At 40.8% G+C, this 27,215-nt stretch overlaps 1 protein-coding gene and 1 long non-coding RNA gene across 6 annotated transcripts in view; one reads left to right on the top strand and one right to left on the bottom strand.

The window, feature by feature from the left end:
- The window catches only part of LOC125327020, a 65,717-nt gene that overhangs the window by 9,498 nt on the left and 29,004 nt on the right, over window positions 1–27,215 (top strand). For 3 of the 5 annotated variants that reach the window (XR_007204106.1, XR_007204105.1, XR_007204109.1), the window contains exon 1: window positions 14,557–26,519. This is a non-coding gene — a long non-coding RNA (uncharacterized LOC125327020). Of the gene's footprint in view, window positions 1–14,556; window positions 26,520–27,215 lie in introns of those variants that run through there. The other 2 variants (XR_007204108.1, XR_007204107.1) reach the window with 2 other exon arrangements.
- The window catches only part of HIF1A (hypoxia inducible factor 1 subunit alpha), a 31,098-nt gene that overhangs the window by 3,089 nt on the left and 794 nt on the right, over window positions 1–27,215 (bottom strand). Inside the window, exons 2-13 of the mRNA XM_048305858.1 lie at window positions 13,100–13,290; window positions 12,005–12,150; window positions 11,819–11,903; window positions 8,506–8,618; window positions 7,242–7,444; window positions 5,477–5,583; window positions 5,146–5,293; window positions 3,998–4,218; window positions 3,532–3,812; window positions 2,892–3,014; window positions 2,279–2,673; window positions 1,330–1,438 (exon numbers count right to left, since the gene is read on the bottom strand). Coding sequence (XP_048161815.1) covers window positions 1,330–1,438; window positions 2,279–2,673; window positions 2,892–3,014; window positions 3,532–3,812; window positions 3,998–4,218; window positions 5,146–5,293; window positions 5,477–5,583; window positions 7,242–7,444; window positions 8,506–8,618; window positions 11,819–11,903; window positions 12,005–12,150; window positions 13,100–13,290 — 2,122 coding nt within the window. The remainder of the gene's footprint in view (window positions 1–1,329; window positions 1,439–2,278; window positions 2,674–2,891; window positions 3,015–3,531; window positions 3,813–3,997; window positions 4,219–5,145; window positions 5,294–5,476; window positions 5,584–7,241; window positions 7,445–8,505; window positions 8,619–11,818; window positions 11,904–12,004; window positions 12,151–13,099; window positions 13,291–27,215) is intronic.

Below are 27,215 nucleotides of genomic sequence, written 5' to 3'. Positions count from 1 at the left end.
AGAAAAAGGTTTAGCAAAGGATGAAGTCTGAACCTGTAAGCATTAAACAGACACTAAGCACAGAAGCCTGAACACTATTCCAGCAGTTAATACTGAACTGCTTGTGTCCTGTGTATTTAATGACATCCCATGCAATTTTGAATATTTTATCAGCAACACTATGACAGCTGTAGGACCACTGCACGAGAAAAGGGCAGTGGAAGGAAGTAACATTTCTTGCAGAGCTATGAATTCTTACAAGGCTTCTGGAAGCAGCAGAACAACATGCATGGAAGTGCAAAGCATTTAGCAAATGAAAACAATGGCATAAAAATGGCATAGAAAAACTGATTTGTCTTATGCCCAAACTAGAATGCTAGTACAGGAGTAAGGAGAGCTCAGAGGAAAAATAATCCTGCACTGTAAGATATGGTAGATGACTACAGCTAGGAGGTGGCCCAGTAGAGAAACAGAGAAGCTCAAAGGCTACATTACAGTAGAAGAACTAAGACTTAAGACTAAGACTTCTCAAAACCTGAGAAGTGGGAATTTGCAGTGAAGATGAGAGAGAGAACAGTGTGCAGTGGCAAAGCCCAAGGTTTCAAAATACTAAAAACTGACAATGAGAGACAAAGATTATGGAGGCAACATACCCTTGCAGAAAATAACAAGCTGGACAACCCCCAATTAAGTGACACAAATCTAGGAGTATCTACAATGTTTCTTTTGAATAGCTAGGACAGATGAGGAGGAGCTACTCCTAAGTGCCCACACTAACACCAGAGCAAGCATGTATGAAAGGGAGTGGCAGCAATAGACATTTGCTAGGTTATTATTGGAGTTCTCTTCCCTCACAGTTCAGATGGTCTTGTTATCTGATTAAGTAAAGAAATCTCAGACCCAATGGAAAAATAAAAGCATAGGAAGAAGCATAAGAACACTGATCTCCAGTGTTGACAAATTGAAAACAGAGTTTGAATTCAAAAGTTAAATAAATCCAGCAATTACACATTTAAATGTGATTTCTTACACTTGCCCATATTCTACTAAAGAAACATATATGTTCACAGAAGAGTATCTTCTACCTAATCAAGAAAGATTGGGTGTAGAAGGCACTTCTGAAAAGCTGACAGTAAAAGAGAACTAGAAGTGGAGTATCTGCATATATATATATGTGTGTGTGTGTGTGTGTGTATGTGTATATATATATATAAATTTCACTATCAATTATCTCTCATGCCAAGAGTCCACTCCTTACCAACAGCTCAATTCAGGAGTCTGCACTGATGCCTCATTTCAGAAATTGCAAGGTTAAAAGTGAATATTTTAAAATGGTAAAACAAAACTCACAATTCCAACTGCCTGAAAAAGTGAACCATCATGTTCCATTTTTCGTTTTCTCTGAGCATTATGCAAAGCTAGCATCTTTGGATTTAGTTCTTCATCCAGTGCAGTAGATCTAAGAAAAATTGATTCAGGCTGTTAAGACGTTTCTACTTTCCTCAAGCCATTCTTCTTTTGTGGACACTTACATATACAGCATCACAGAACTGAATTTATGAACTCCACTACTTTTCATTCATAAATTAACTTATTTCAACAATAACTTTCTATGAGCATAGCAAATATTAGCCTTTAATCTTGCTGTGAAGCTCAGAATAAGTTTTAACAAAAATTTTTAAATCTGCAGAAAAAAAAGCATAAAAGTTCAGCAGTTCACTTTCAACAGAAAGAAGGGAGGGATGGGTGAGGGAAATTATTCTGGATATTTTTATGTACAGATAAATCTTTTACATATCATAAATCTCATGTTTGACTTGTAGTTTTCTATTGTGATAAATATCTACTACAGGCACCACAGTCCATCACAAAACACATTTAGTTTGAAGAGCAGTATCTATTGCTTACAGATATCTGTATATCTGATATCTGCAGTATCTGTAGCACAGACTGTAGTTGCCTCTTACCTCTAACACAGTGGACAAGGAAAGCACCAGAAATATTATGTGCGTGTAGCTACCTGTAAATTGCTTACTGCATTTTTATAAAAGCTGCACATCAGGTGCAAGAGCAGAATTTTTACAGTCGCTGCCTTTTACATGAGGTGCTTATGTAAAAGCTACCATGAAATCAGCTTTAGGGGAGTTTACCATTAACAAAAACCTCATTTGACATGTCCTAATTTAAATGTCTCAATTTCTACTCTGAAGAATGTCAAAGATGAACACACGACAGCTGGCAGAATTTATATCTAATTCCTTGAACAGACACCAGGGCTTAAGCTGCACTTTTAAAATACCTTTTATTTAGAGTGACTGTTAGCAAGCTGGGTGCTCCTGGAGAAGGCTTTTCCACCTGATCCACTGCTCCTTTCCTTGCTCTGATGGGAGAGGCAGTTCGACTCCTGCTCCCGCCGTAGGGCGAGGCGGGGGCACTGCTGGATTCGGCGACGCCGCGCACGGGAGAGGAAGGGACAATTATCGTCTTCGCATCGTCCCCGCACTCCGCCGCCAGCTTCATCTCCTCTGCACTGCTCGGTGCCGTCTGGCCCTGCTGGAATATGGTGATGGTGGCTGCACTCTGAGGGCTGGAGGAGCTGCTTTCCAGAGGGGACAGCTGATCGAAGGAGCGCAGCTGGAAGTCATCATCCATTGGGATGTAAGGAGCCAACATCTCTAAATCTAAATCGGTTTCCTGGAAGAGACAAGAGGTGGAACTTAACCAGTGAGGAAGAAATATCAGCTATGACTTCATCAAGGCTGTTCCTTTTACCAAATCCTTAAAATATTTTTTTTTGCACTTTAATCAAAATATTACATAAAAAGAGAAGGAGATTTCTGAAAACATTCTAAAAAGGAAAAGAAGTACACTCAGAATAAGATGATTAAGAATTTTAAGTTACTGTATATTACCTGAGTAGAGAATGGATTTTTTGCTTCTGTATCTATGGCAAAGAGTTTCTCCACTAATTCCAGTTTGAATTCACTGGCCATATCATTATCCACATCGAAGCAGTAGTCGTTGGGACTACTGGGCTGTGAAAACATTTTGAGCACAGTTTTAGGCTTCTGTCATTGCATCACTTGGCATTGTTACCTACAGATTCTCTGCAAAATGTTCTAGTGTAGAACTAATCCCAAGCTATAGCTGCACAAAATTAAAATGGAAAAGGAAAATACACTTGTCTGTTTACATTCAAATTTACCCCACCTGGGAAGCACTTGCTTAGGTGGAACCTGGAAGTAGCCTCTACAGTAATTTACTGCAACTACTTTACTGTTTAGGGAAGTTGTGTCTGAACCAACTGAATGAAAAAGACCAATCCCAAGCTCTCCTTATTTCTATCAGATAGCATTGCATATCTTTGCAAGACTCACTTTAATGAAAAGATATGAAAATTTATCAGTTTACTCAGATCATGGCGTGAGCTTAAGTCACAAGGTAGAAATAATTTCCAATTCCTGTCATGGCTGCATCCTTAACCAGATTTGCCCCACAAGCCCCAACAGCGCATCCATTTTAATGACAGCATATCCAAGTTACGAAACTCACCTCAGGTGAACTTTGGCTGGTACTTGCATCAGAAGGGCTGGTTGGTTGCTCTTGCACCTGAGGCATGGTAAAAGAAAGTTCGAGTGGCTCTGTGTTTGGCTCCAGCTTTGATACAACTTCTCTATTGAGTGCAGGATCAGCATTGCTACGAAGTGGCTTTGTAGTTTCAGAGGCAGGTAGTGGGGACATTGCCATATTTATATTCTGCAATTTCTCACTGGATGAGGGGAGCATTACATCGTTATACAAAGGAACTTCATCACATTGTTGTTCATCAGACTCTATAAAAATTAAAAGAAACCATCAACCTAAGTAACAGTACTGTGCGTGTCTATGGACCTCATTAAATTTAAACAGCAGCTGAAATACCACTGGGCAAGTGGTACTGGGAGGTTATTTTTTGAAATCTATTATAAAACAGTAACTTCGCTAATTAACATGCTCTCCTATTTAAACACACACCCACCATTACTGCTGAAATCTAGAGAGATAATTGTGTCTCCAGCAGCTGGGGCCAGCACAGTTAAAGCATCTGGTTCCTGTTTCAGTTTTTCAAATAGGCTGTTGGTATCATCCAGGTCATCTTTACTGAATATTTTGGTCATTTTCATGTCAGGAGACTCCACTGGTTTCAGCATACACTCAGTTTGTCCAAGGGAAAAAATTAAGTCCTTCTGAACAATTCCACTGTCAGAGAGGAAGATGACTGTTAAAGAGCAGCTAAAAGGAATAAATTTTGGCTTAATAGTTTTGTAGGTTGAAACCCACCCACTCCCCCCCATCCCCCAAAAAACCCAAAACAAAACAAACAAAAAACCCCAAACAAACAAACAAAAAACACCCTACCACACATATCCCACAAAATTACCAGGCTAAGGGCTTTAAGAATTCTTTTTTTCTTACTCATTCTTTTCTCAAAAGTAACAGAAAAAGCAAGCACTAATTGTGGTACCATCAAAAAAAAGTAACAAAAATAAACATGCTTTTCTGAAAGCACTGAAAAAGTAAGGAAAATATTTTTAAAAAAAAAAAGAGAAAAAAGTTTGCTATTTCCTAAACTACTTTTTCTTGTTTTAAATGAATGTGCAATATCTTGATAGACTGATGCTGGTACATTCACTGAAGTTTTGAAAAACTAATTCAGGAGTACTAGACATTTGCAGAAAAAGAGTCAACCAGTCCACCCTCAGCAGAAGCTTTCAATTAAAAGAGGGGTTCTAAGGAAGAAAAAGATAGATGGGATCAAAAATAACACCACTACTGCTGCTCTGACTCCATAACAAAGTTATTAGCAGAATTAACTGCTCCAGACTTGGGACAAAGATTAGAGTTGTCTAGAATACACACAAATGCTCAAATGCTTCCACTGCAATCATACAGAAGAATCTGGTTCTAGACTCATTTGTCTGCAGAGATCATCTACTGACATCGAGACCAAAAAAGTGTTTTGTTTTCAAATACAATTTCTAATCCTAGGACTGGCAGTATTCTAAGAAAAATTTCACTGGTAGGGAACAGCAACATCATAACATAACAGGGGATCAATGCCATCAGAATCTGACTTTGTCTTCAGTAAAAATGATGACAAAGATCACCAAAGTCCACTCAACTTACCTCAACACGTAGTTCACACACACTATGCACTGTGGCTGTGAATTCTTAGTGTTGTATATAACAGTTGCTTGAGTTTCAACCCAGACATAGCCACCTTGTTTCGCCAGCATTCTGTACTGTCCTGTTGTCACCTGCCCTTTTGTGAACACTAGAAGCAGAAAGGACACCAGCTTTAATTACAAGCAGAAAAACCCCAAAATTGTTTGAGGTGAGTATTCATTGCAGATTCATATCTGCAACTAAAAGAAAGCCCTTGTTCTTCTGCTGCTTTCCCCCAGGGTTGTCTCTCATCTCCTGTAGTTTGAGGGCTTTAAATTCAGTTTGCACTTACTGTCGTGGTGTGTTTTGGTCAGATGATCAGAATCCAGTGCGTGATAGTACTCATAGATTGAGCGACCCAGGAGCTCCTCTGGCTCGTACCCCATCAACTCTGTAATTCTTTAAAACAAGGGAAAAAATTGCTACGTGAAAGCAGACATAGGCCAGCACAAATACCAGAGCATTTGGATGCTTGCACATCTAGAAAAACCGTAAGAATCACTTCCATACATTGCAGCAGCAAATTAGGTTTACTGGGACTTTTCATTTTGAAATAAATTGCTATTTTGATGCTTCTTTAAAAGAGAAATTTCAGCAGGCATAGGATTTTACTTCTCATTGAGTACTTATAAATCATGTAGTGGGATAAGATTAAACAAATCCCCACTTTTTAGACTTTTTTTCTTTTTGCTTCAAGGTAGACCAGCTACTTACAGACCAGCTTAGACAAATATGAGAATTCAACAAAATAACAGATACGCTTCAACAGTTTTAATCCTGCAACTAAGAGAAATTAGGAATCAGATTTACTCTTCCCACTCAAGCACTGCTTGCCTTTAAGGAAAATGGGATTTCTTTAGTCTCTAGAGGGCAGTGCTAACCAGGGAAGTGCTTGTGTTTTGCCCCATTCTAGATGCAGAATGTGACCAAATAAGTACCTTTTATGTGACACCATCAGTGCTAGAAAGGTTGTTACTGCAGAGGACAGAAATAACCTGCACTAACCTCTTTCTGCATCTAACTGCAAAACCTAACTAGAAATTCACTTTTATTATAAAGTAAAGGAAATGGGTAGTAATAAATAACACCAAATTAAAAACAAACAAAAAATGAAACAAACCAACCCCAACCAAAAAAACCCTTGTGCTGATTATTTCCTTCATTTGCATTTATCAAATTTGTCAAGCCAAGTTCCCAGAGGATAGGAAAATCAGTCTTATGTGTCTGACTACACCCCTGATTTGCACCAGAACACAAAATCTAATTATTCAACAGCAGATGTATTGCATTAAAAGTACAGCTGAACGTCTGGGTTTTTTTTGACAGAAGAAAGCAGACACTGATCTCCTGGGGAAGAGAGAGGGGGGGAAGCAGTACCAATAAAATACATTTGACAAGTATTACACACACACTCTTCAGTCACCAAAATGTCCCATCTTTGACAAACCTAAAATCTTGCTTTTTCAGTGTCTGGAAGAATCTTCTCATTTAAATTTAATCACTTCCACTATAGTAAAGACCAATTTGAAGAGGCAGTTAACTGAAGGCAAAGGATTTATTAATAGAATCATAAAGTGGCTTGGATTGGAAGGCACCTTAAAGACTGTCGTGTTCCAAACCCCTGCCATGGGCAGGGACACCTTTCACTAGATCAGGTTGCTCCAAGTCCCATCCAACCTGGCCTTGGACACTGCCAGGGATTGGGCAGCCACAGCTTCTCTGGGCAATCTCACTGCCAGAGCCTCAGCATTTTCACAGTCAAGAATTTCTTCCTAATATCTAATCTAAACATGCCCTCTGTCAGTTTAAAACCATTGCCCCTCTAAAAAGTCCCTTTCCCATTCGTTATTCCAAAGTAATAACCCTGCATCCTCCTTAGATCTAAAAATCTGGCTTTTAAGACATCCTGATCAGTTAGGAAAAGCCCAAGTATGCCATGAATGATTGCGTTGTCAAGATGAATTAAGTTACCGAGAAGGCAAACATTAGCCAACATGTACCAGCCCTGCAAATCCTTCAAATGAATTCTCTTTTACAGTATAAATCATATATATTACCTTTCATCACAATAGGAAAATTTCATATCAAGACTGTGACGACTGAGGAACGTTTTACTGTCCAGGGGGACCTCAATGTTTGATGGGTGAGGAATAGGTTCACAGATCAACACCAGGCAGGTCATGGGAGGCTTTTTGTATCCGCAGTGAGTCTGGTTCCCACACGTGTCGTACACACGGATGTGGCCAGTGCAGTGCAGCACCTACAGGGGGAGTTGGATTTTAGCAAGAGACGAGGCTTGGTCTATCAGACAACACAATCCTATTTCCACCAGTACACCCAGAGCCAAGTCCTTCCCCTCCCCACCCCTCAAGGGGACAGTGGCAAGGGATGGCTCTAGGAGAGCTGTGTCCTCCTCCTCACCCCACACATCCTGGGATGGGTTCACAGCCCAACTCCTTCCTCAGCACTGGCTGGAGCAACACCAGACATTGCTGCAAGTTCTGTGAACTCCCCTTTCTAGTCACGATAATGACAACTCTGATGAGCAACTGCCTCAGCAAAAAGTATCTCACAATCTAAATCTGAAAGTTATGGTAATAGTAGCAACCCCCATTTTGGAACTTCTGCAGAGGGATGACAGAGATCAAATACATTCTTCAACAGACAGGAACCTCTGCATTTTGTGGGGTTTTCTTTTAACCATTCTGAAGCAGAAATAGTTCACAGACAGCAGCAAAGGAGTTGTTTGATCCAGAATAATCAAATTCAAATCATAAAAGAGAACTGTGAGCTGTAATCCACTCGATACAGTAAAAGGTTACTTTGTCCAGAAGAGAAAATGCATTCACTGCAGAAAGTTATCAGGCTGGCCTCTTTTTGTTCCAACTATTACAAAAGGGAGAGCCAGCAGCTTCAAAAGAATGGCATTGAAGTCCTTCAGAGAGACCTCAACTGTCGCATTTTCAGTGTCAAATCAAAAGAAATCAGGGATCAGCATAAGTGGTGTCAAGTACTTTTTTCCCAGAGAAGGCTTTATGCAAACATATTTAGTAATTATAATTGTTTGTAAATAAATGACCTCTAATTTAAAATGAAAAATTCATTAAAAGGGTTTTGAAAAACTAATTTTAAAACACTGTTTCAGTTACCTCTGTGATGTATTCAGCACTAAAATTCAGCATAATGAAGCACAATCATTAAATTATGAAGTACTTAGTGAAACTCAAGCTCGTTACGTGAAGTAAAAATGTTGAAATACAGTGTTATGACATCTGAAGAGGAAGCTGCCAAACTATGCAAATATTCTTTTGCATCAGTTACCTTCCACGTAGCAGACTTTATATTCACTGTTCTTCCCCTGCTAGTCAGTGTACACTTCATTCTGAGAAAAAAGCTGCGCTCCGTGTTTTGCTCTTTGCCCTTTTTCACAGGACCTAGCAAAAGCAAACAGCAAACCAGTTCTTAAAACTCTCAGATCATCTTCCAAAGCCATAAAAAAGCCTCCACAAACATGTTACAGAACTCTAAGGGAAGATCCAAAAAATAAACTAAAAAGATTCATACACCTAACAGCACTTCTGATAATGGCATCTTTCAGAACAAGTTTTACTATCAAGTAGACAAAAAACCCCTGAAGTTTCATAGAGTTATAGAATGGTTTGTGCTGGAAGGGACCTTAAAGATCATCTTGTTCCAACCCCCTGCCATGGGCAAGGACACTTTCCACTATCCCAGGTTGCTTCAAGCCCTGTCCAACCTGGCCTGGAACACTGCCAGGGATGGGGCAGCCACAGCTTCTCTGGGCAACCTGTGCCAGAGCCTCAGCACACTCACCAGGAAGGGTTCCTTCCCAAAAACCATCTAACCCTGCCCTCTGTCAGTGGGAAGCCATTTCCCCTTGTCCTGTCACTCCAGGCCCTTGTCCAAAGTTCCCCTCCAGCTCTCTTGGAGTCCCTTTACGTACAGGAAGAGACTCAAAGATCTCCCCAGAGCCTTTTCTTTCCCAGGCTGAACAATCCCAGCCCTCTCTCAGCCTGTCCTCACAGGAAAGGCTTTTGATGTGGCCCAGTTTCAATGTTTTAAGATCAGGATTGTATTTGTAGCCAACTGCACACTCCCAGATTTCAAGAAAAAGGAGTGGGATGAAAGAAAGACCAATGGGAAATTTAATATATTTTAAAATTGCAACAGAGGACAAGAAAAGCATGTGCAGAATAAGAAGCCCTGTTGAAGTGGCTTCTACTGAAATGCATCAGTAACTCACTCTAGGGAGGTTCAAACCAAGTACCTTTTGGGCTTTTTGCTCTTCAGGACTGCAAATTTTTCAATTCAAAATTAACAACTCAGCTGTTTATATGCATCCAAATATTTCCACAGTGATTTACATTCTCAGAGTAAACATGGACCAAGTTTTTAAACACATTATTAACATTCCTGGGAGAAAAAAAGTTGAGAAACCCTGATACAAATCAACATTGGTGGCACTTATTTTCTAGCCTCACTTGCTACCAGCAGACTAAGTCAAGTTTTTGCCTTTACAGGGGAGATCCTTGCAGAGTCAATTACCAGCTACGCTACTGTGGGCAAAGAAATGTAACTGATGCTATCAGGAGAGCTGCAAGCAGCTCATAATGTGTGCAAGGAGGAAATACAGCACCCAGGAGAAGGAGCAGTGGAAGAGCCAGTTTGCTGAGGCTTGCTAAAGAGCAAGGACCAAATTATGGCAGAGGGGGAAGTTTAAAACACATGAGCTTACTTCTAATACAAGTTTATACAACAATTTGCTCTCATCCTCCAGATACAATAGTAGCCATGAAATTCTTCATGGTGGCTTGCACTGCAGCTACCGGCTTGACAAAATTAATTTGCAGAACCAAAGACTAAAGGGTTCAAGCACATTTTATGCTACTTTAAAACATCCTCGATAATGGAGGAAGTGGGGGAGAAACTAAAGCAGAGTTCACAGAAGCAGCAAAAACTTATTTAATTCAGTAAGTTTTAAGAGTTAAACAAATCTAGAAATTGATAGCTGAAGATCACACGATAATCCTGTTACCAAGCCCTGATGCTTGAGGCTCTGCTTTGAGAAGCAGCTGTAAAAGATGGAGCAACTTTCAAGTCTGATTCAGCACCGGACATTATTTTTTTAAATGGCCAGCTTTGAAAGTTTAAAAAGCAGCTTCATAAAATAAGAATGCAGTTCTGTTTCTGCCAATCACATTTACATTCACTTGCACTTGTACAGTCCCAAAGGGGACTATTTAATACTCAATTCAAAACCAAAATAATTCCACTGATGTAAGAGCTGCAGTAGAAGGCAACCTGGGAATACTAATAAATATAAAAATGTACTATTATTACTGTAATTTAGACCTCTGTCTGCCAATGTCATTTGCAAAACAGCTTTTGTAATAATGCTTTCCAGACATCTGATTCCAGTCTGGCCAGTTTAGACATGCTGGAGATGGTTTGCATGAAACTCAGTGATATGACATTTTTAAGAATAAGCCTTTGCAACAAAACCAGATTTTTTACACTGCTTTAGGGAAGTTGTTCCCCCACCCCCAGGATGCATTACTGTATTCCAAAGGGGGAGGCAGGGGAGAAGTCTAATCTAGCCTGAGAAACATACTTCAATTCTAAGGGCAGACAAGTTTACAAAATGCTTATAAAATCAAAGTTGGGCCCTTAATGCAAAAGTATCTCATCAGGTCCTTTCCACTGAATTAAATAGGATGACAACGTAAGACTTACGTAAGATTTACAGTGCTACAAGAAAGCAGAGGACAGGTTTATTAGTTTATCACTATCTGGATTCAGAGTCCATATAACCCTCATTTGATGAAAGAGAAAGTAGAGAGGTCAGATTTTAGGCTTCCAATTACTGAGTACAGCAGATTTGTCTGGAGGCACATGGGCTGCCAAGTCTTTATAGCCTTTATCAAATCTTTAAAAGACATGAAAGCTGTAATTCATGGACAATTGTTACATTTCAAAGCACACAGAACATGTAAACACAGTGTTCTGCTCCCTCAGACGGAGAAAAGAAGTCCCAGAAATCTGTGTAAAGATACCAATTTCATGCACCAATTAAAAGGTGCAGAGAAGCATCAACACCAAAGCCCTTTCTGGGGCTGTTCAAGTATTTCCAGATTAGTTTCTTAAATACACCATCTTTTTTTGTCGTAGGTATACCACCACAGATTTCTGGAAGAAAGCATTTGTTCTCAGTTGGCCCGGAAAGGCAAGGCCAGACCAAGACAAATGCACCAACTCAGCTTCTCCATGTCCCTCTACAGTAATTGCTTGAAATCATTCTCATTCAATCTACCTCTAATTTTATTCCTGCAGGCATTTATTCTTTCAACCCTCAAGAACTCCATTTTAGTCATTAATTTTTTTAGATTAAAGAATGCTAATGAAGTCTTATTTCTCCTGTAATTAGGATATAGCCAAAACATTTTGGTTATTCCTGTTGTTAGTGTGTCTCAACAAGGTGTAATTTGAGATTTAAGAAATAAAAACATACTAGCTTTTTAACTCAACACCATTTTCTGGCAGATATCCAACTGTATTAATGCCAACAGAAACTCTCCATAAATAAATTAAATTGATTTTTTTTCTTTCTTCTCACCATTTCTGTGTGTAAGCATTTCTCTCAGCTCCTCATGGTCACACGGATGAGTGAAATCAAATACACTGTGCCCCGTCAACTCAAACTGCAAAAATTAAGAGGTATACAGGTGTTTAACTTCACATACACAAAAATGGAACTGCTTTTGCAGATTTGAAACACTCTTAGGAAATGTCAGTACTTCACCTGAGTGAGTCCCATACACTTGTTCACGTTTTCAGACATGTAAATCATGTCCCCATCTTCAGACAGAACCATGACAAAGCCATCAAGAGCTTTCAAGTAGAAACAGTTCAGTTCCTTCTCCATTTTGGCTTCTGTCTCCAGCTCACCTGCAAGCAGCCACACATTTTTGTTTCAGCAAATACCAGTCATTCTTCACTTACCATCAGGAATTAATTCTGGCACCAGTCTGCAAGGAGTCAATCTTGCAGGACCATTCAAAACCAGTATAATTCATTTAGATAAGTGATCAGTTCAATTCTTCAAGCTCTAGCAATGGTATCCCAAATCACAGAAGATCAGAGTGAGGTTAACCCTCTGTGCTGCTATGTATTAACCAATAAACCTTCCACATTAAGGAAAAGGTCTGTGTGGCAAAAAATTTACCACCTATCTCAATAAAGCATTATAAACTTCTCTCAGGGACTTTCTGGGAGAGATTTCAGAGTGTGGCTACTGAAGTTCCTCCTGCATACAGTAAAGGTAGACATGCATGAGCACAAATAACCAGTACAGCACCCATGGCAGGCTATGCAGCTTCTGGTTCACAACCTGACTCAGATACTCCTGCAGTTGCATGGGCAGGTGTAGCTGCAGAGACAACACATCCTCAGCTACCTTCACCTCCAGTGGAGCACATCACAGAAACACAATTTACAAAACTATTCCTTGCAATTTATATTAAGGGGACACAACTATAGTTTGCTCAGTCAGCCTTGCACCAATTACCTACAGTCAAGAAAGCACAGCTGGAACAAACAAGTTTTGGGGGAAAAGAGGTTCAAATGAAGGAATCTAACTTTGGGAGAAGGGTCAAATGAGACTGAAAAGGGCTGTGATGAGACAACCAGGACCACCAGAATAGAAAGGGAAAAAATGAAGTCCATTGAACAGTGGATTTTTCCTGTGCCATTGCCAATAGCTGATTTCTACTGTAAGGTCTCCCACCTTCCCAGAGAAGGGACACAACCTATTCATTTATTTTACTGCTGACAGGTCTTACAAATAGATTCTCCCTCAATATCCCTTCCAGATGGTGCCACCACCTTGTTCCCTTACCAGCATCCAGCAGCTTCCTCATGCGCAGGTAGCTGATGGTCAGCCTCATGATGGACGCCTTGTCCAGGTGCGCGCTCACGGTGTGTGGCAGGGGCAGCTGGTGAGCCAGCTCATAGAACACCTCCGACTCCTTGCTCCTCCGGCACCGGGCTGCATCCCTCGACTTCTCTTTCCTGCGTTCAGAGCTAATCCTATAGAAACAAAGTTTTGGTTTAATATAGGCAACAGAGCTCTCTGTGAAAGGCATATTTGAAACCAAGTTGCCCAGTGGCCAAGTAACCAGTTGTGGAAGTTGAATAATGTACAGCTCAGTTTAAAGAGCAAGTGTCATTCTTTGTATCAACTCCTGCTCTGGCTGGGCTCTGCCAGAACTAAATTGACACCCACAGAGTCTTCCAACAAGATCAGTTCTTCAAACAGATGCTTTCATACTCAGAACCCTTCCTGCTTATCTCATACTTTGAGTGCTGCCTCTCCAGCCTCCAAATCCTGACCTCTCAAGTCCATTCAACAAATTACAGAGCAGGTAATTTCCAGCTCGATGCTCCAGCATCACATATCATGTACATTCTCCAAGTTCTTCCTTTTTTACAATCCTACAAAGCTCACCTAACAGGTCAGATAAGCGAAGATATTCATTTAACACAAGATATGCTGCTTTTCAAGCAATACAGAAAGTCCCTTTCCCAAAACCATTCCATGATGATTCTATGATTCACTCTTTCTCCAGAAAAGCCCCTTCCAGAGTCTCCCCTACACTGGAAAACAATACCTCATTCTGCTCCCACTGCCTCTATAGACCTGCCTCCTCCAGAACACGAGGTAAAGAACAGCTCACTGAGAGAAAGCACTGAAACAAGGCTGCCAGTCAGTAACAGGGAGAATTCCCCCTTTTCCCAACACCAGGTCACATCTGCCTCATGCATCTGGTCAGATGTGTTTTGAACTAAACATTTTCACATGGGAGCTCCAAATTTTTCACATGTGCAAACAAGAGCTCAGTGCTGCTGTTGTCCCTGAGGAAATAAATGTGCTCTTATTTTTAAATGAACTATATGAAACCACACACTATTATTGTCCAGTTTTCTTTTTATACATTTACATCTTCTGAAGGCACCGCCTTCATTTTGCACACACCTGAGAAACAAAAGGCAATTGCAGTTTGGGAACTACTTTTTTTAAGATTTCACTAGACTTAAAAGCCGTCTACTACCACTGCCAAATTCACATTGCTAAGTCTGTGCAAAAGTTCCTTTTAGTTAGCGCACATCTTGTGAGAGGTACCACAAACTACAGAGCAAAGCAATTCACGAGCTAATGTTCCCTGGGACATAATGAACCAGATTCAAAGAATCACAGAATGGTTTGGGCTGGAAGGGACCTTAAAGATCATCCAGTTCCAAATCCCCTGCCAAGGGCAGAGACATCTTCCACTAGACCAGGTTGCTTCAAGCCCCATCCAACCTGGCCTGGAACACTGCCAGGGATGGGGCAGCCACAGCTTCTGTGGGCAGCCTGTGCTAGGGTCTCACCAGCCTCTGAGTAAAGAGCTCCTTCCCAAAATCTAATCTGAATCTCTCCTCTTCAGTATTAGCAAATACATACCCAAAAAAACCATTTTCAGTCCTTTACCTACGGTGCTACCCACAGTGGCCAAAAACCTGCTTAGTTTGTGCAGAAACGCAGGTGTGACAGTACCATTACAACTGATATGGGAAGCACGAATGCCTTGACATGTGGAAGAAGTTTAATAACCCATGAAAAAGACAGAATAAGCTATCAGAATCTCTTTCACAATTACCTTCCTTTTTACCAACTTGATAAAACTGTATGCTATCCCCACTACCTTCTCTTCCTACCTTTGCCACTGCCAGCAGAGAAAAACTATTTATGGGGAACAAGAAACATTAATAGATTGACATAATAATAATAATAATCACCTTTGAAAACTAACTTATGGGAATTATAGCTGTAAAAAACTCTGGACATACAGTAGTTCCATTGATTCCTGTAAATATAAACTCATGTCCCTCAGAAGGGCAGCCTTAAATAACTGACAATATTTCCCCATCTTGCAGATTTCTTCACACTCAATTTCCCTGTGACAACAGATGTTCCTGTTGTAGTGATGGGTATCTTGGTCTGAGAAGCTTGAGGCTCCTGACATACAGGTATATCTGGAAATAGCCATTACGAAAAGTCTGACCTTTAACAATACTGCAAAAATATTTTAGCTATTTAACCTGATTAAACATTTCTTACTGAAGACAGGCCTCAAATACCTGTTCTCCTGGTGGAAAACTTAGGGTGGAGGTGAAAAAACATCTGAAACATCTGGATTCTCTTTGTCCTCTTTCTTGGACCACAGATTTCACTGTAACTCTATTTTGTCAAAGGTATTTCAAGGTAACTGTCATGGTTTAACCCCAGCCCACAACTAAGTACCACAAAGCTGTTTGCTCACTACCTGTCCCACCCTCACGGGATGGGGAGGAAAACTGCAACGAAGGAATAACCCATGGGCCAACTTAAAAACAGTTTAATAACTGAAATAAAATAATTATTGCAATGACAAGGGAGACAACATAAAGAGAGAAACAAGACCCAAGACACAAGTGATGCACAATGCAATTGCTCACCACCCTCTGATGCCCAGCCCATCCCAGAGCAGTGACCAGCACTTCCCAGTTTATACACTGGGTGTGACACTCTGTGGTTTGGAGTAACTCTGTGGTCAGTTTAGGTCAGCTGTCCTGGCTGTGCCCCCTCCTGGCTTCTTGTGCATCTCCTCACAGGCACAGCATGGAAAACTGAGGAGTCCTTGACTCGCGGTGAGCACTGCTCAAGAACAACTAAAGCATCAGTGTGCTATCAGCACTGTTCTCCAAAACACAGCCCCGCCCCAGGAAGAAAATTAACTCTATGCCAGCTGCAACAGTAACAATAGCACAAGCAATTCTGCTGCCTTAAACAGATTCACCTTTATGCCTTTGATTTTTGTTAGCTACTCATTCAAGATCCCTTCACCTGCAGAATGTCCGTCCTACAACAAAAACTCAAGAGAGAATAACTGGAAGTAAGTGGTTGCCATCCACCCAGATTCCTGTAGTTTTGTCACTGCTTCCTTTTCAACTGCAGACACTTTTAAGTTAAATCCCCCCTGCTTTGGCAATCAAGCTGAGCACTTCAAGTCCACAGGTTTGTCAGGCTTGTGTGAATCACACAGGGCACGCAGAGAAGGACAACTCAAGAGATGAAAATAGACACTAACCTCACAAGTGGGGATTTCAGCCCTTGTATTTTCTTCCTGACAGCCTAATGTTCTCAAAAATATTTTGGGTACTTTCCAGATTTTTGCCAGGCTTTAGCACCCTTGGCAGCAGCCTTCAGCAGAAACAGTCAAAACTTCTCCCAACCATTGAATTATTAATTACTGACTAAAATGCTGCTCAAATCCAGCCCATAGTGCTTTCTTTTAAAAATTAATCCCAGAGTAAGATCATCAAGTGCTGCCAGCTGGAGCTGATGGGCAGAACCCAAGGAAAAGGGGATGTTGGAACCAACCAGTGCTGCCAGAGTGGCAGCGTCTCCTCTCCCTTTTACTATGTGTTTCCTTTCTAGAAAGCCTACTACTATAGATAGATGTTTAAACTGTACAGCACAACAATTGGCTATTTTTAGCTGCTATTTAAACCTAAACTGTAACCAATCTGAGTAAAACCCAGCCATGTAAATAGGAAGATTAACTACCAGCTTCAAAGAGCGTTTCTTTAATGGATCAAATTAATAGGGAAAAGATCTTTCACAAATGAGGTTTAATTACCAAGTGAAGTCATTGTTGCCTCAACACTGAAATGCCACCAAATTAAAAAAAAAAAATTCTTTACTATTGCAACTACTCTAAGCTTTGTCACAATTGCATAAAGTAAATAAAACACCACACATCAGCATGTATAGCTCACAATTAATTGTAGTCAATTAAATGACATTGAATTCCTGTAAAGAAAATGTATTTCCAAAGTGAGCACTCTCTCGACCAGAGGGGAAGGAAAGGGAGCTCAGGGAAGGGGATTTTAAACAGTGAGGTGTGAAGTGCCACAAAATCAGTTTAAATAAATCATATCACTTCTCTTATCAGTTCTTTCAGAACTGCCCCTGTGTAAACTTCATGATCTTCACAACAGAAATAGCATTCTGTAAAAAAGGAGCCAAGCTCCATTTAAAACGAACCCCAAACTTCAGAGCTGTGTTGCAGCCTTCTGCTGTCAGTCTGGCACAAAACAAAACACCTCAAGAGTCTGAAGAAAACCTCAGCTGCAGAGCGGATTATACATGCAATGAAAATATCAGAAATGCCGGTACTGGACAGGAAATTGCATGCATTTGCAGGTCTGATTTTTCCTGCACAAATTCAGTGCCAGACATTCATTTCCATTTAGTATTTCTACCACCAGAATACAGAAGCAGACAATCTTAAGCACGTTATCCATCATAGCTCACTGAAAGCAGTTTCACTGACCCCTTTAAACCCAATACCACTTTCCATATATAAGAGATGTTTACATGCAATACCTGAATAAAATCTGAGCTCCAGAAGATATTTGAGTTAGAGACCCAGAGCAAAAGGGTATTTCATGACCACGACTCACTGCAGCTGAACCAGGGCCTCAGCTAAAGGATATAACCCTGACTCCCACTCACTACCTCAAATCATGGTGAATTGAAACAAAGTTTTACAGCAAGAATTTGCCCAACAGCCTTGAGAGCAAAGCACACCAGCAACAACCCCGTGCCCATCAGTTACAGATGTTAACTCGAGTGCACAAGTCCTGTCATCCTGGTCATACAAACCATCTGGGCCACGGCATCTCCCAAATAACACATTGTTTCCCATACCATCCCAAACACCCCTCCACAGCAGATTCCTACAAGTGAGCCCCCAATTGTCTAAATGCAGCCCCAGTTTTTCATCTCCTTGAGTGAAAAACTAATCAACGGCCACAGATATAAGCTTAGTTCCTTCTTATATACCAATGGCAAATAGACAAAAAAAAAAAAAAAACCACCACCAAAAAACCCCTGGAAAATACCACCAGTAACTAGTAAATTTTGGTTGAAAATAATCAGATAAAAAATGGTCAATGGATAGAACTTAAAATGTGTAGCAGTCAACTTTGTCTCCTTCTAGCTTTTAAAATCACCACCCAGTGTTACGATATTTTTTATACGGTGTACATAATATTAGTTTAACAAAAAAAAAAAAAAAAAAGGAGGTTTCCTTTATGTCACTTTGCTGTGGTTATAGATTTTCTAGCTTTTCTCCCATTCTAACTTACTGGTCCTCTAATCAGGTACATTTTGCCCTGTACGTGTTTTCCATTCCCATGTAAAATAACTATTGTACATGATTAATTAACCCAGGCTCATCTTTCTTGATACAGGTTTTGAGAACATCCTGAAATATAAACATCTTCTCATAGCAATTCACATTCCTCTCTTTAGATTTGCTTTCTACAACCAAGTGGCCTTGTATTTATCACATTATTTGTTATTAAAGTTTCATAGAAATATACCATGTAGGAAACAAGCAATCCAAATTAGCAACGTGCCTCAAATCTGGTAACATCTCCTTATTGAACTTGAACCAGTTTTCAGTTCCAACATTAACTGCCATCATTTGCCAGTAAAAGATTCAGATATTTCCATGTTAGTAACAATCTCTCCTCTCAGACTAGTCTGGGAAATAGCTGGCTTAGAAATGGAGTCACAAAAACTACATCCACTATAACATAGCTTCATTTTTTCTTCATTACACAAAAAAAAGATGCAAATACTACAATACAGTAATATACTAAAAGTATATGACATCACAATGGTATTGGAACTTTAGACAGTACACCTGCAAGTGGTCTCACGTTTAACTTTTAAGGCTGAATTCATTCCTGTGGTTGGTACAAAACTTGGTCACCTTTTCAGGCCCAGCCTAAGCCAGGTATTTCTGGCAGCACAGCTGAACAGGACAGAGGGGCAGCTCCTGGTCTGAAGCCATACCCTGCAGAACACCCAGAACAACCAGCTGTGTCCATGTGGAATGTGAAGGGCTCAGTCCTGGGCATGGCCACACCAACCACTCTCACCTACAGCCAAAGAGTGTTAGGACAGAGCTGGACTCTCCTGACTCTGCTGAATACACAATCACTTGGGGTTTTTTCACTGTTTGTAAGATCTGTGTTTTGTCCAGAGCTGCTCGCCATGATACTTGCTAAATTATTCCTCCATGGAAAGAAGGCCCAGGCAAGCCCAGCACTTTGCACAGAGAAACTAGTGCCCTATAGACAACTTCATACGAAAAACTGATTTATGATGAAAGAGAACACCACTCAAATCCAGTTACTTAGATATATGGAGAGCTGATCAACTTCAGTGAGGGGGGACAGAGCTGCAATGTCAGCACCATCTATCAAGTCTTGAGACAAACACAAACATCACCCAGAGTCACAGGCAGCCCCGAGAGGCCCATTCCCTCTCCCTCCCAGCCCTGCAGTGACATACTTGCCTGGCCTGACCAGCAGCCCAGACTGTTCATCCCTCAGCAGGCAAACTTTTTCCAAATTGGTTGGGAGGGGTGCTCCTTCCTCCTATTGCAGCTCTACAAAATTAGTGCACTCTCTCAGCTGCCAATTCTCCATGAGCTCGGGGTTACAGCTTTGACCCGCCTTTGACGTGATTTCCTTTTAAAGTATTATTGCTTTATGACCAATTTTATTTACTAGTTCTTCTTATGTTATAGTCTGTGTAGAGCGCTCTTGTGAGGAAAAAAACCCCACACTCAAGTCTCGTGTGTAATCAGAAGCATGTGATTACACAGAAGAAAGTCCTGCTCTTCATGAATTAATGAACATCACAGCCCACTAATCCAACTCAGGAAAAGAACTCAGAAATTCTTTACATACAGTATGAATGATTTAAAAGAGATTTAACTGCAGAAACTAACGTAATATCCAAGCAGAGACAACACCACTGCATGTAAACTATCAAAATTCATTCCTTTGTATATTTCTTTCTAACACAGCAATTTAAACCATTTTTTTTACATGAGGGTAATTACAGGCATTACCCATAGCTTGACTGCCACCAAAACAAATCCCTAACTGATAAAACTCTAACAAATCAGGAGAGCAAGCAGGCAGGTCAGCCTGGATTAGCTACAGCAGCACAAACGCTCTGAAAGCCACTGCCGTTTGCAAAATTAGAGTGGGGAGAGGCAGCGAGAGGAGACTCCACTGGGCTGCACATCAGCTCACGTCTTACTGTTGACACCACAAAGTCCATATAAACACCCATCCTGCAGACAAATTACAGCACAGGCAGCAGAGCCTTAAAGCCCTGCAGCCAGCACAGGACCACGCTGTCAAGATAATCCATCATTTGGATTTGGCCTTGAATTGACCTGAAACCCCCACTACCTCCCCACATAGAAAGTGTGAGTGAGTTAAGAAGGGAAAAGCTTAAATATTGTAATTTCTAATTTGGATCATGGTGAAGTGATTCTATCATGTTTTACTATACAACCTAACCCACTGATAGGTTACCTTTGAATCTTAATTTACTGTTTTAAAATAACCACATGGCATACAGTGGTAATATGTAAGAAAATTCTTTTTTTTTTCCAGCTAGGTTATTTGGCTTTTTCCTTGAATATATCTTTCCCCCCCCTAATTAGCTGTGCTCTACCCTTCAGGATGAAAAGTACGTGGCAGTTAAATTGTGTTTATTATTACAGAAAAATCAGAGCTATTCAAAAGAGATATCAGAACACGGGCTTGACAGAACTAGACACTAAGTGCTCTCCTCCCTTCAGTCCTTCTGCTTTTGCTTCTACCAAGCTCACAAAAAATGATACAAAACATAACCCCAAGATATCTGTCAGGCTCTCAGATAATAATGTTTTAGCTAAGAACTGGTCTACCTTCAGACAGATGCAGACTCTTGATAAAGTAAGTAATTTTAGTCTAAATCATGGCATTAAATTATGTATCTTCTGTTTTGTTCACCGCATTCAGTTTTCTAGACTGGAGGCTGGACATTTTCCCTCACTGCTTCCATCCAAATTCTCATCCCTTTAACTCAAGTTTCTCAACTGCTTTCAGCTAACAGGGTATTTTGTAATCAAAAGTTTTAAAAACAGAAAAAAAAAAAAAAAAGAAAAACCAGAAGATATAAAATCTTAGTTTTCTGTATGAATAAAGAACAAACAGACCCACTAAGCAGTCAAGAGAAGCATTTACAACAATAGGTAGGACAAAAAGCCTGCAGCAATGTCAGCTCAGCATCCAGTTGACTCAGTAGGGTGCAAGGAAAAAGTCATTTCTGAAGGACTGAGCACCAAAATTCCTATCTCCAGCTAAACCATTCTTTTCTTAGTGGGGGCTGCAGTCTTTATATCTGATGTGGATTACTTCTTCTCTTCCTCAGACCATATTCCCATGTCTTCCAATGGAGGAGAGCAAAGAGCAAACATAAGGAGGTAAGCCTCTAGTAACTCCCTGTCTAGCATAATAGTCCATTTACTACTCTCATTAGTGAGCAAAAACAGGAGGCTTGGCCTCAAATCCTTTTGCTTCTTGAAATGCACAAATTTTCAGAGTGGCATCAGTCTAGTTTTGGTTTAGGACTGACGATGAAAGAACTCATTATGGTAAACAAAATGGGTCATCTTTTTCAGGTAACACTTCCAGGATTATCACAAATGGAATAAAAAAAGTTATTTAAGTAAGTTGCTTGGTAAAATCTTCCACTATTGTAATTATAATCAGTGCTGCTGACTCAGTATCCTCAGTTCTTCACTTGAAGTTCAGGCTCGATTTTAATGCAGTGAGTTAAAAGGTTTGTTGTAACATTTCTCAAAATGCTTAAGGAGCATTCATTCACACCAAATTAAACAGAAGCTGCACAGTATCTCTGTTAATACACACACACACACACACACACACACAGACAGAGTTTGTTATGCTTTGGTGTCTTTACTGGCCGACTGATGGACCATCTTGAAGCACCAGTTCTTCTCCAGTGCCAGCAAAGCCATTTTGAGTGTCTTGGTACTAAAATATCTCAAGGTTTTAAAAGGCTACATTTCAGTACAAGTCCCAGTGTTACCAGACTTCAGCAGGAAGAAAGGACAGATCATGCACATAATGAAACTGCTCTTTATCAAAGCACTTTCTCTGAGATCTCAAACCCAACCCCCAGGCTGGTATGAACAGGCATAGCTTCAACTGAGGCTGTGGCTCCACATCAAAGAACCTTGAAGTGTTCGTCACCTACGTAAACTGCATTCAAAAAATACATATCCTGGCATGCATTCACTTGATTCCATGTTCCAAATGATTTCAGAATGTGATTTTCATAGAGATTTTTATTCCAAGCTAAATAGCAGAGATCTCAGTAGAGGAAAACCTCAACAGGCTTCATATCCCATGGTAATTTGGAAACCTGTATCTTCCTTGATTTTTCAGTCATTAGTTAAAGTGCAAAGGCTCACCTTCTCTCCTGGGCCATTTCTGTAGTCCCTGGTGTCATAAAACCTCCCTGTGTCTCCCATTTCAGAGCGGAACTCAATGGAAAACTCAGATTCTCCTACATTCTCTTCCACCCACTCTAATACAAAGGAAGTTTCGCAGGAGAAGCTCGAAAGGCTCAAACTTTCTCAGATTCAAAAGGGAAAGGGTTGTTATAACACGAAAATATGATTAAGGTCCAAGTTCTTTCCATGCATTACCTAGGTGGTTTTTCTGAGGCATGCAAACATCTGCCCATATAACTGTGTATATGAAGATAAAAGGTGCAGTTGAGCTGATGACTTGGAATCTGGAACATTCCTTCCTTTTGGACACCAGCTTGCTAGGAACAGGTATGGGTTACTGTGCCTTCTTTAAGGCTCCTGCAAGATTTGTTTTTGTTTTGAATCTGTTTGTTTTTTAAAGAACACATCTTGTAATTGGATTGGTATTTGCATCTCCTTGGAAGAGCAGTATCATCAGGAAAAGCTTGATGCTCTTGTATACCACCCCTGAACCACAGGGGACTTCCCTCCTCGGTTTATTGAGCAATGCACACTTTACAACCATGTAAAAATTATTTTGTTGGCATATCCTAACACCAAACTCTTTGGGAATAAATTAATACTGCCAAATTCTCTTCTGTAGCACAAAAAAAAAAAAAATACACTCAAAAATCAGCAGCTTCTGTCATTCAAAGTCCCCTTTAATATCAAAAATCTCATGCAAGCCTACTTGAAATCCAGCATTCTAACAGAAATTGTTTACAGCAATATTGGAAACAGCAATATCACTATTGAGCAACACAAACACACTCAAGAATTCAATCCACTGTGTTACATAGGCTCAGCAAGAGTCCTCCAGCCTAGAAGCACACCAAAGGGAACATGTGCAATCTTAAGAGTTTTGGGCTTACACTGCAACGCCACTGACATTTGACAGCCTTATTAATATTTATTGACTAATTTTTTTTTTCCATTTCACCACCAGCAATCAGAGTCTTGGAACTAGCCGCATAAACTCCAGGCATTATAGTTCAAGGATAGGGAGGAACAAAGGTCTGTGGTTGCTTTCACAATGTGCAGGGGAGGAAGCAAGCATCTGCAGGTGAATTCATGTGTTACACTGCTGACTGAGAGCGACACATCACAGCAGGATGGTCTCCTACGGCCCCTCTTCTCGTGGCAGTAGAAAGACAGCTTGGCACTGCTTCTCAGCTCCTTAAGGCTTACAAAGGACATGCCACCTTAGCCTAGCCTAAGTAAACCCTTGATGGGCACTTCTGATAAGAGAGTAATCAACCAGGACATGGGGACGGTAATTAAATGAGAGAATAAAATGGGTTGTCCACTTCACACCTCCACCTTTAAACCAACAGTTGACTTAACTGCCACACTTAAGCTGCTGATAACAGTTTGCATCTACGTTTGTTCCCCCCACACACCTTCCAAAAATGGTCCAGGATGTGCCTCCAGAGACACCAGAACGGAAAAGCATTTCTACAGAAGGCTGAGTTGCTAGAAAAGCTTGAAAGTACTTGAAACAAAAACCTCTTATTATTGCATTACCCTGTTACAGACCCCCTAACAACCTGGACCATCTGATCACAGCTGCACTGGCCCTCCTGGCTAAGTGTGGACTGGTTGTTGGTATTTCAGGCACCCCAACCAAGAGACCCAGACTGCAGACTGGAGACACTGTGTTTTAAAGGGCACAGCAAGCATGACTGTAAACAAAAACCAGAAAACCCTCCTGCTGCTTCCATCAGCATACTGCCAAATTATCAGACCTTCACTGATAAAAGGGAACCAAAGCACCAGCAGAGCGAAATTATGGAAAATTTCTGCACCAGGCAAATCCTCCACAGCTATTCTTCCCTGATTTTCAGCGCCTTGATGCTGATAAGGACGGGCAGTAGCACTATGCTGTCCCCTTCATCTTTAGTGGAAAACCATTTCCGGTCATTTTTATTAAAGGGATTAATGAACCTTTTCATGTTTGAGGCAGTGCAAAGAACAGACAACACAGGTAAGCCCTATGGCAAGGCAAACAATCCAGAAAAATCCAGAAAGCAGTAAAACCACCTTTCTGTGAGCCAGAAACCACTCAGCCTTCCCCATACCTGTGGGGAGACTCTACAGGAGATTTACTGAAAGATTCCTCCTCTTCTTACAGCCCAGAGAGTGTCACAGTATACAAAGGGGTTTTGTATTCACTTTCGACTCTAGTAATGGTGGTTCAGTTCCACCAGCGCTGAAAGAAATTAACAGACAAAAGCAGTGGCACATACAATTCTAAAGACCTCACACAGGTTTAAGAATAAACAGGGGTAGCCACTGCCCTCAGAGCTATCGGCACAGGATACAGGCTTCTCAAACAGATTCTGGAGCTGGACTCCAGCAGCAAAGATCCAGCAGAAAACCCCCAGTCTTCCAAATCATCCCCCTTAGACACTAAAAATTAAGTTTCAAGACCCAGCTCTGAGAAACTGAAAAGGTGAAGTTCTTCTGCAAGGCACTCCTGTCAGGATATTAAATTTCAGTGGTTTATACCATCTTAAGACCCAGAATGAACACTCCAGAAATCACTTCTCATTTTTATTTAGCACCTATAGCATTAAAAATATGTATTTTATGCTATACAGATTTACAACACACTAGAAAAAAATGAATCTGGGTTACCTACCAGCTGCAAGCCGCTACAAAACGACTAAACCCATAACCCTAAACGGCTCGTTTACTTAAAAAGGTACCAGAATTCCTCTGCTTAAATAGTGAAGTGTCACAGCACAGACCTGAGGAAAAACTTTTCATTGCATCAGCCATCTGCACACTAGAGTTCGTTAAAAGAATATTGAGGAAAATGTCATACTTTTCAACAAAAGCCTTAAATTTGGCTCAAATGAGAGTCGATGAGCAAACAAAGCTCCCAACAACTCTGTTTCACCCACTCCACGCACTGAAACACTCTCCTTGTAGCACCTGGGGGGAAACCCAGGAGCACATCAAAGTGATATAACTACTGAAGAATGGCTAAAGCCCAAATAACTCAGTATCTAATCATGGTGCTGATGGCTTGATTTCTCAGGGAAGCTTGACCCCTGTACATATATGAGAAGCTTGAAACCACATCAAAAAATGGACTCAACAGGCTAGCATAAAAGTCCACACCTCCAGATACTGTTATGACTAAATTTCATTTTAAAGATTGAGACACAAATTTGGTCAAATTCCATACTTTCTGAATCTCACAGTATATAATTAAGTAAACAACAAGCTTTACATTAACTATCAAGAGATAAACACTATCCACATACAAGCAGAGGGAGAGGCAAGAAATAAAAAGATCTTAACCCATGCCAAAATTGAGGTGTACTGTATACACAATTAGCCAAAGTTTTATCAGCAAAGATGATAAAGAACAGGACCTAAAGGACTTCTCCCTTTAAGGTATTCTGAATATGGACACTATCAAACCTAAAGCCTTCAAAAACCCAGATTTTTGAGAAATGATTGAGATTTCCACGAAGTTCTCTGCTAAGCTCATATCCTTCCTTTTTTGCTTAGCCATCTTCACTCAACTGTACATCCAGAGCCCCCAGGATGAACGTACCACAGACACAGCTTTATGTTTTCCATTAAAACCCTACAACAGGAGTAATCTGAATATTCCTTTATAAGAAACATTCCCAACTCTGAACTCGGTCTGCAGGAAACAGAAAACAACAAATTCTCTTTCTTAAGCCCTGCCTTTAGGAAGGAAGGATAAGCTTTGCATAGTGATTCTTGCATTCTGAAGAAAGCAGATTACATCCAGGATAAGGAAATTGCAAAAAAGAAAAAGTCCTCCAGTGGGGCAGAATGGTAAGTAAAAAACAACAAATGCTCAAGGGCAAAAGAAGAAGGGGGAAAAAAAGATAAACAAAAAAACCAATAAACCAAAAAAAAAGGGGAAAAAATGTATCAGAAAACAACTTAAGTCTCAAACCCCCTTCCTAGACCTGCCACTAAATTAGGGCAGCAGAGCAAAGCACAGATCAATCATTTTGGTCGCAACATTTTCTCCCACGCTTCTCAAGAGCCATCAGCTTGGAGCAGAGAAGCTAAGGGCTGAGTGCCACCCAGGTGTCCCCCGTTGGGATTTCACTGGACCGAGAGGCGCTTCTGCCCCATCCCATCCCGGCACCCCGGCGACGGCTCCAAAGGCGCTGGGAGCCGGCGCTGTCCCGGCGCTCCCGATCCCTCCTCCCAGCTCAGCACAAAGCTCACCATCCATTTTACAAGCCGGCCAGGCTCCTTCCCGACACAACTTACAGCCTCTAACACTTACTGCGCTTAACCTGCTCAGATGACCCTTGGATACAAGGGCAGGCAAAACCCACCTCGAATAATTAAAAACCGAGCAAAGGTATCGATATCCCTATAAACAAACCTTCTGCAGATGGCGATTACGGCAATTAATCCCCCCACAAAGCCCCACCGCCGGGACCCGCTCACCCGAGCCCCCCGGCTCCTTAAACTTCACTGCCTAACAAAGGCTTTTAAGGCTTTTATTCCCCC

Source organism: Corvus hawaiiensis, chromosome 6, assembly GCF_020740725.1.
Source record: "Corvus hawaiiensis isolate bCorHaw1 chromosome 6, bCorHaw1.pri.cur, whole genome shotgun sequence".
NCBI lineage: Eukaryota > Metazoa > Chordata > Aves > Passeriformes > Corvidae > Corvus > Corvus hawaiiensis.
This window is presented reverse-complemented; position numbering and strand designations above follow the sequence as displayed.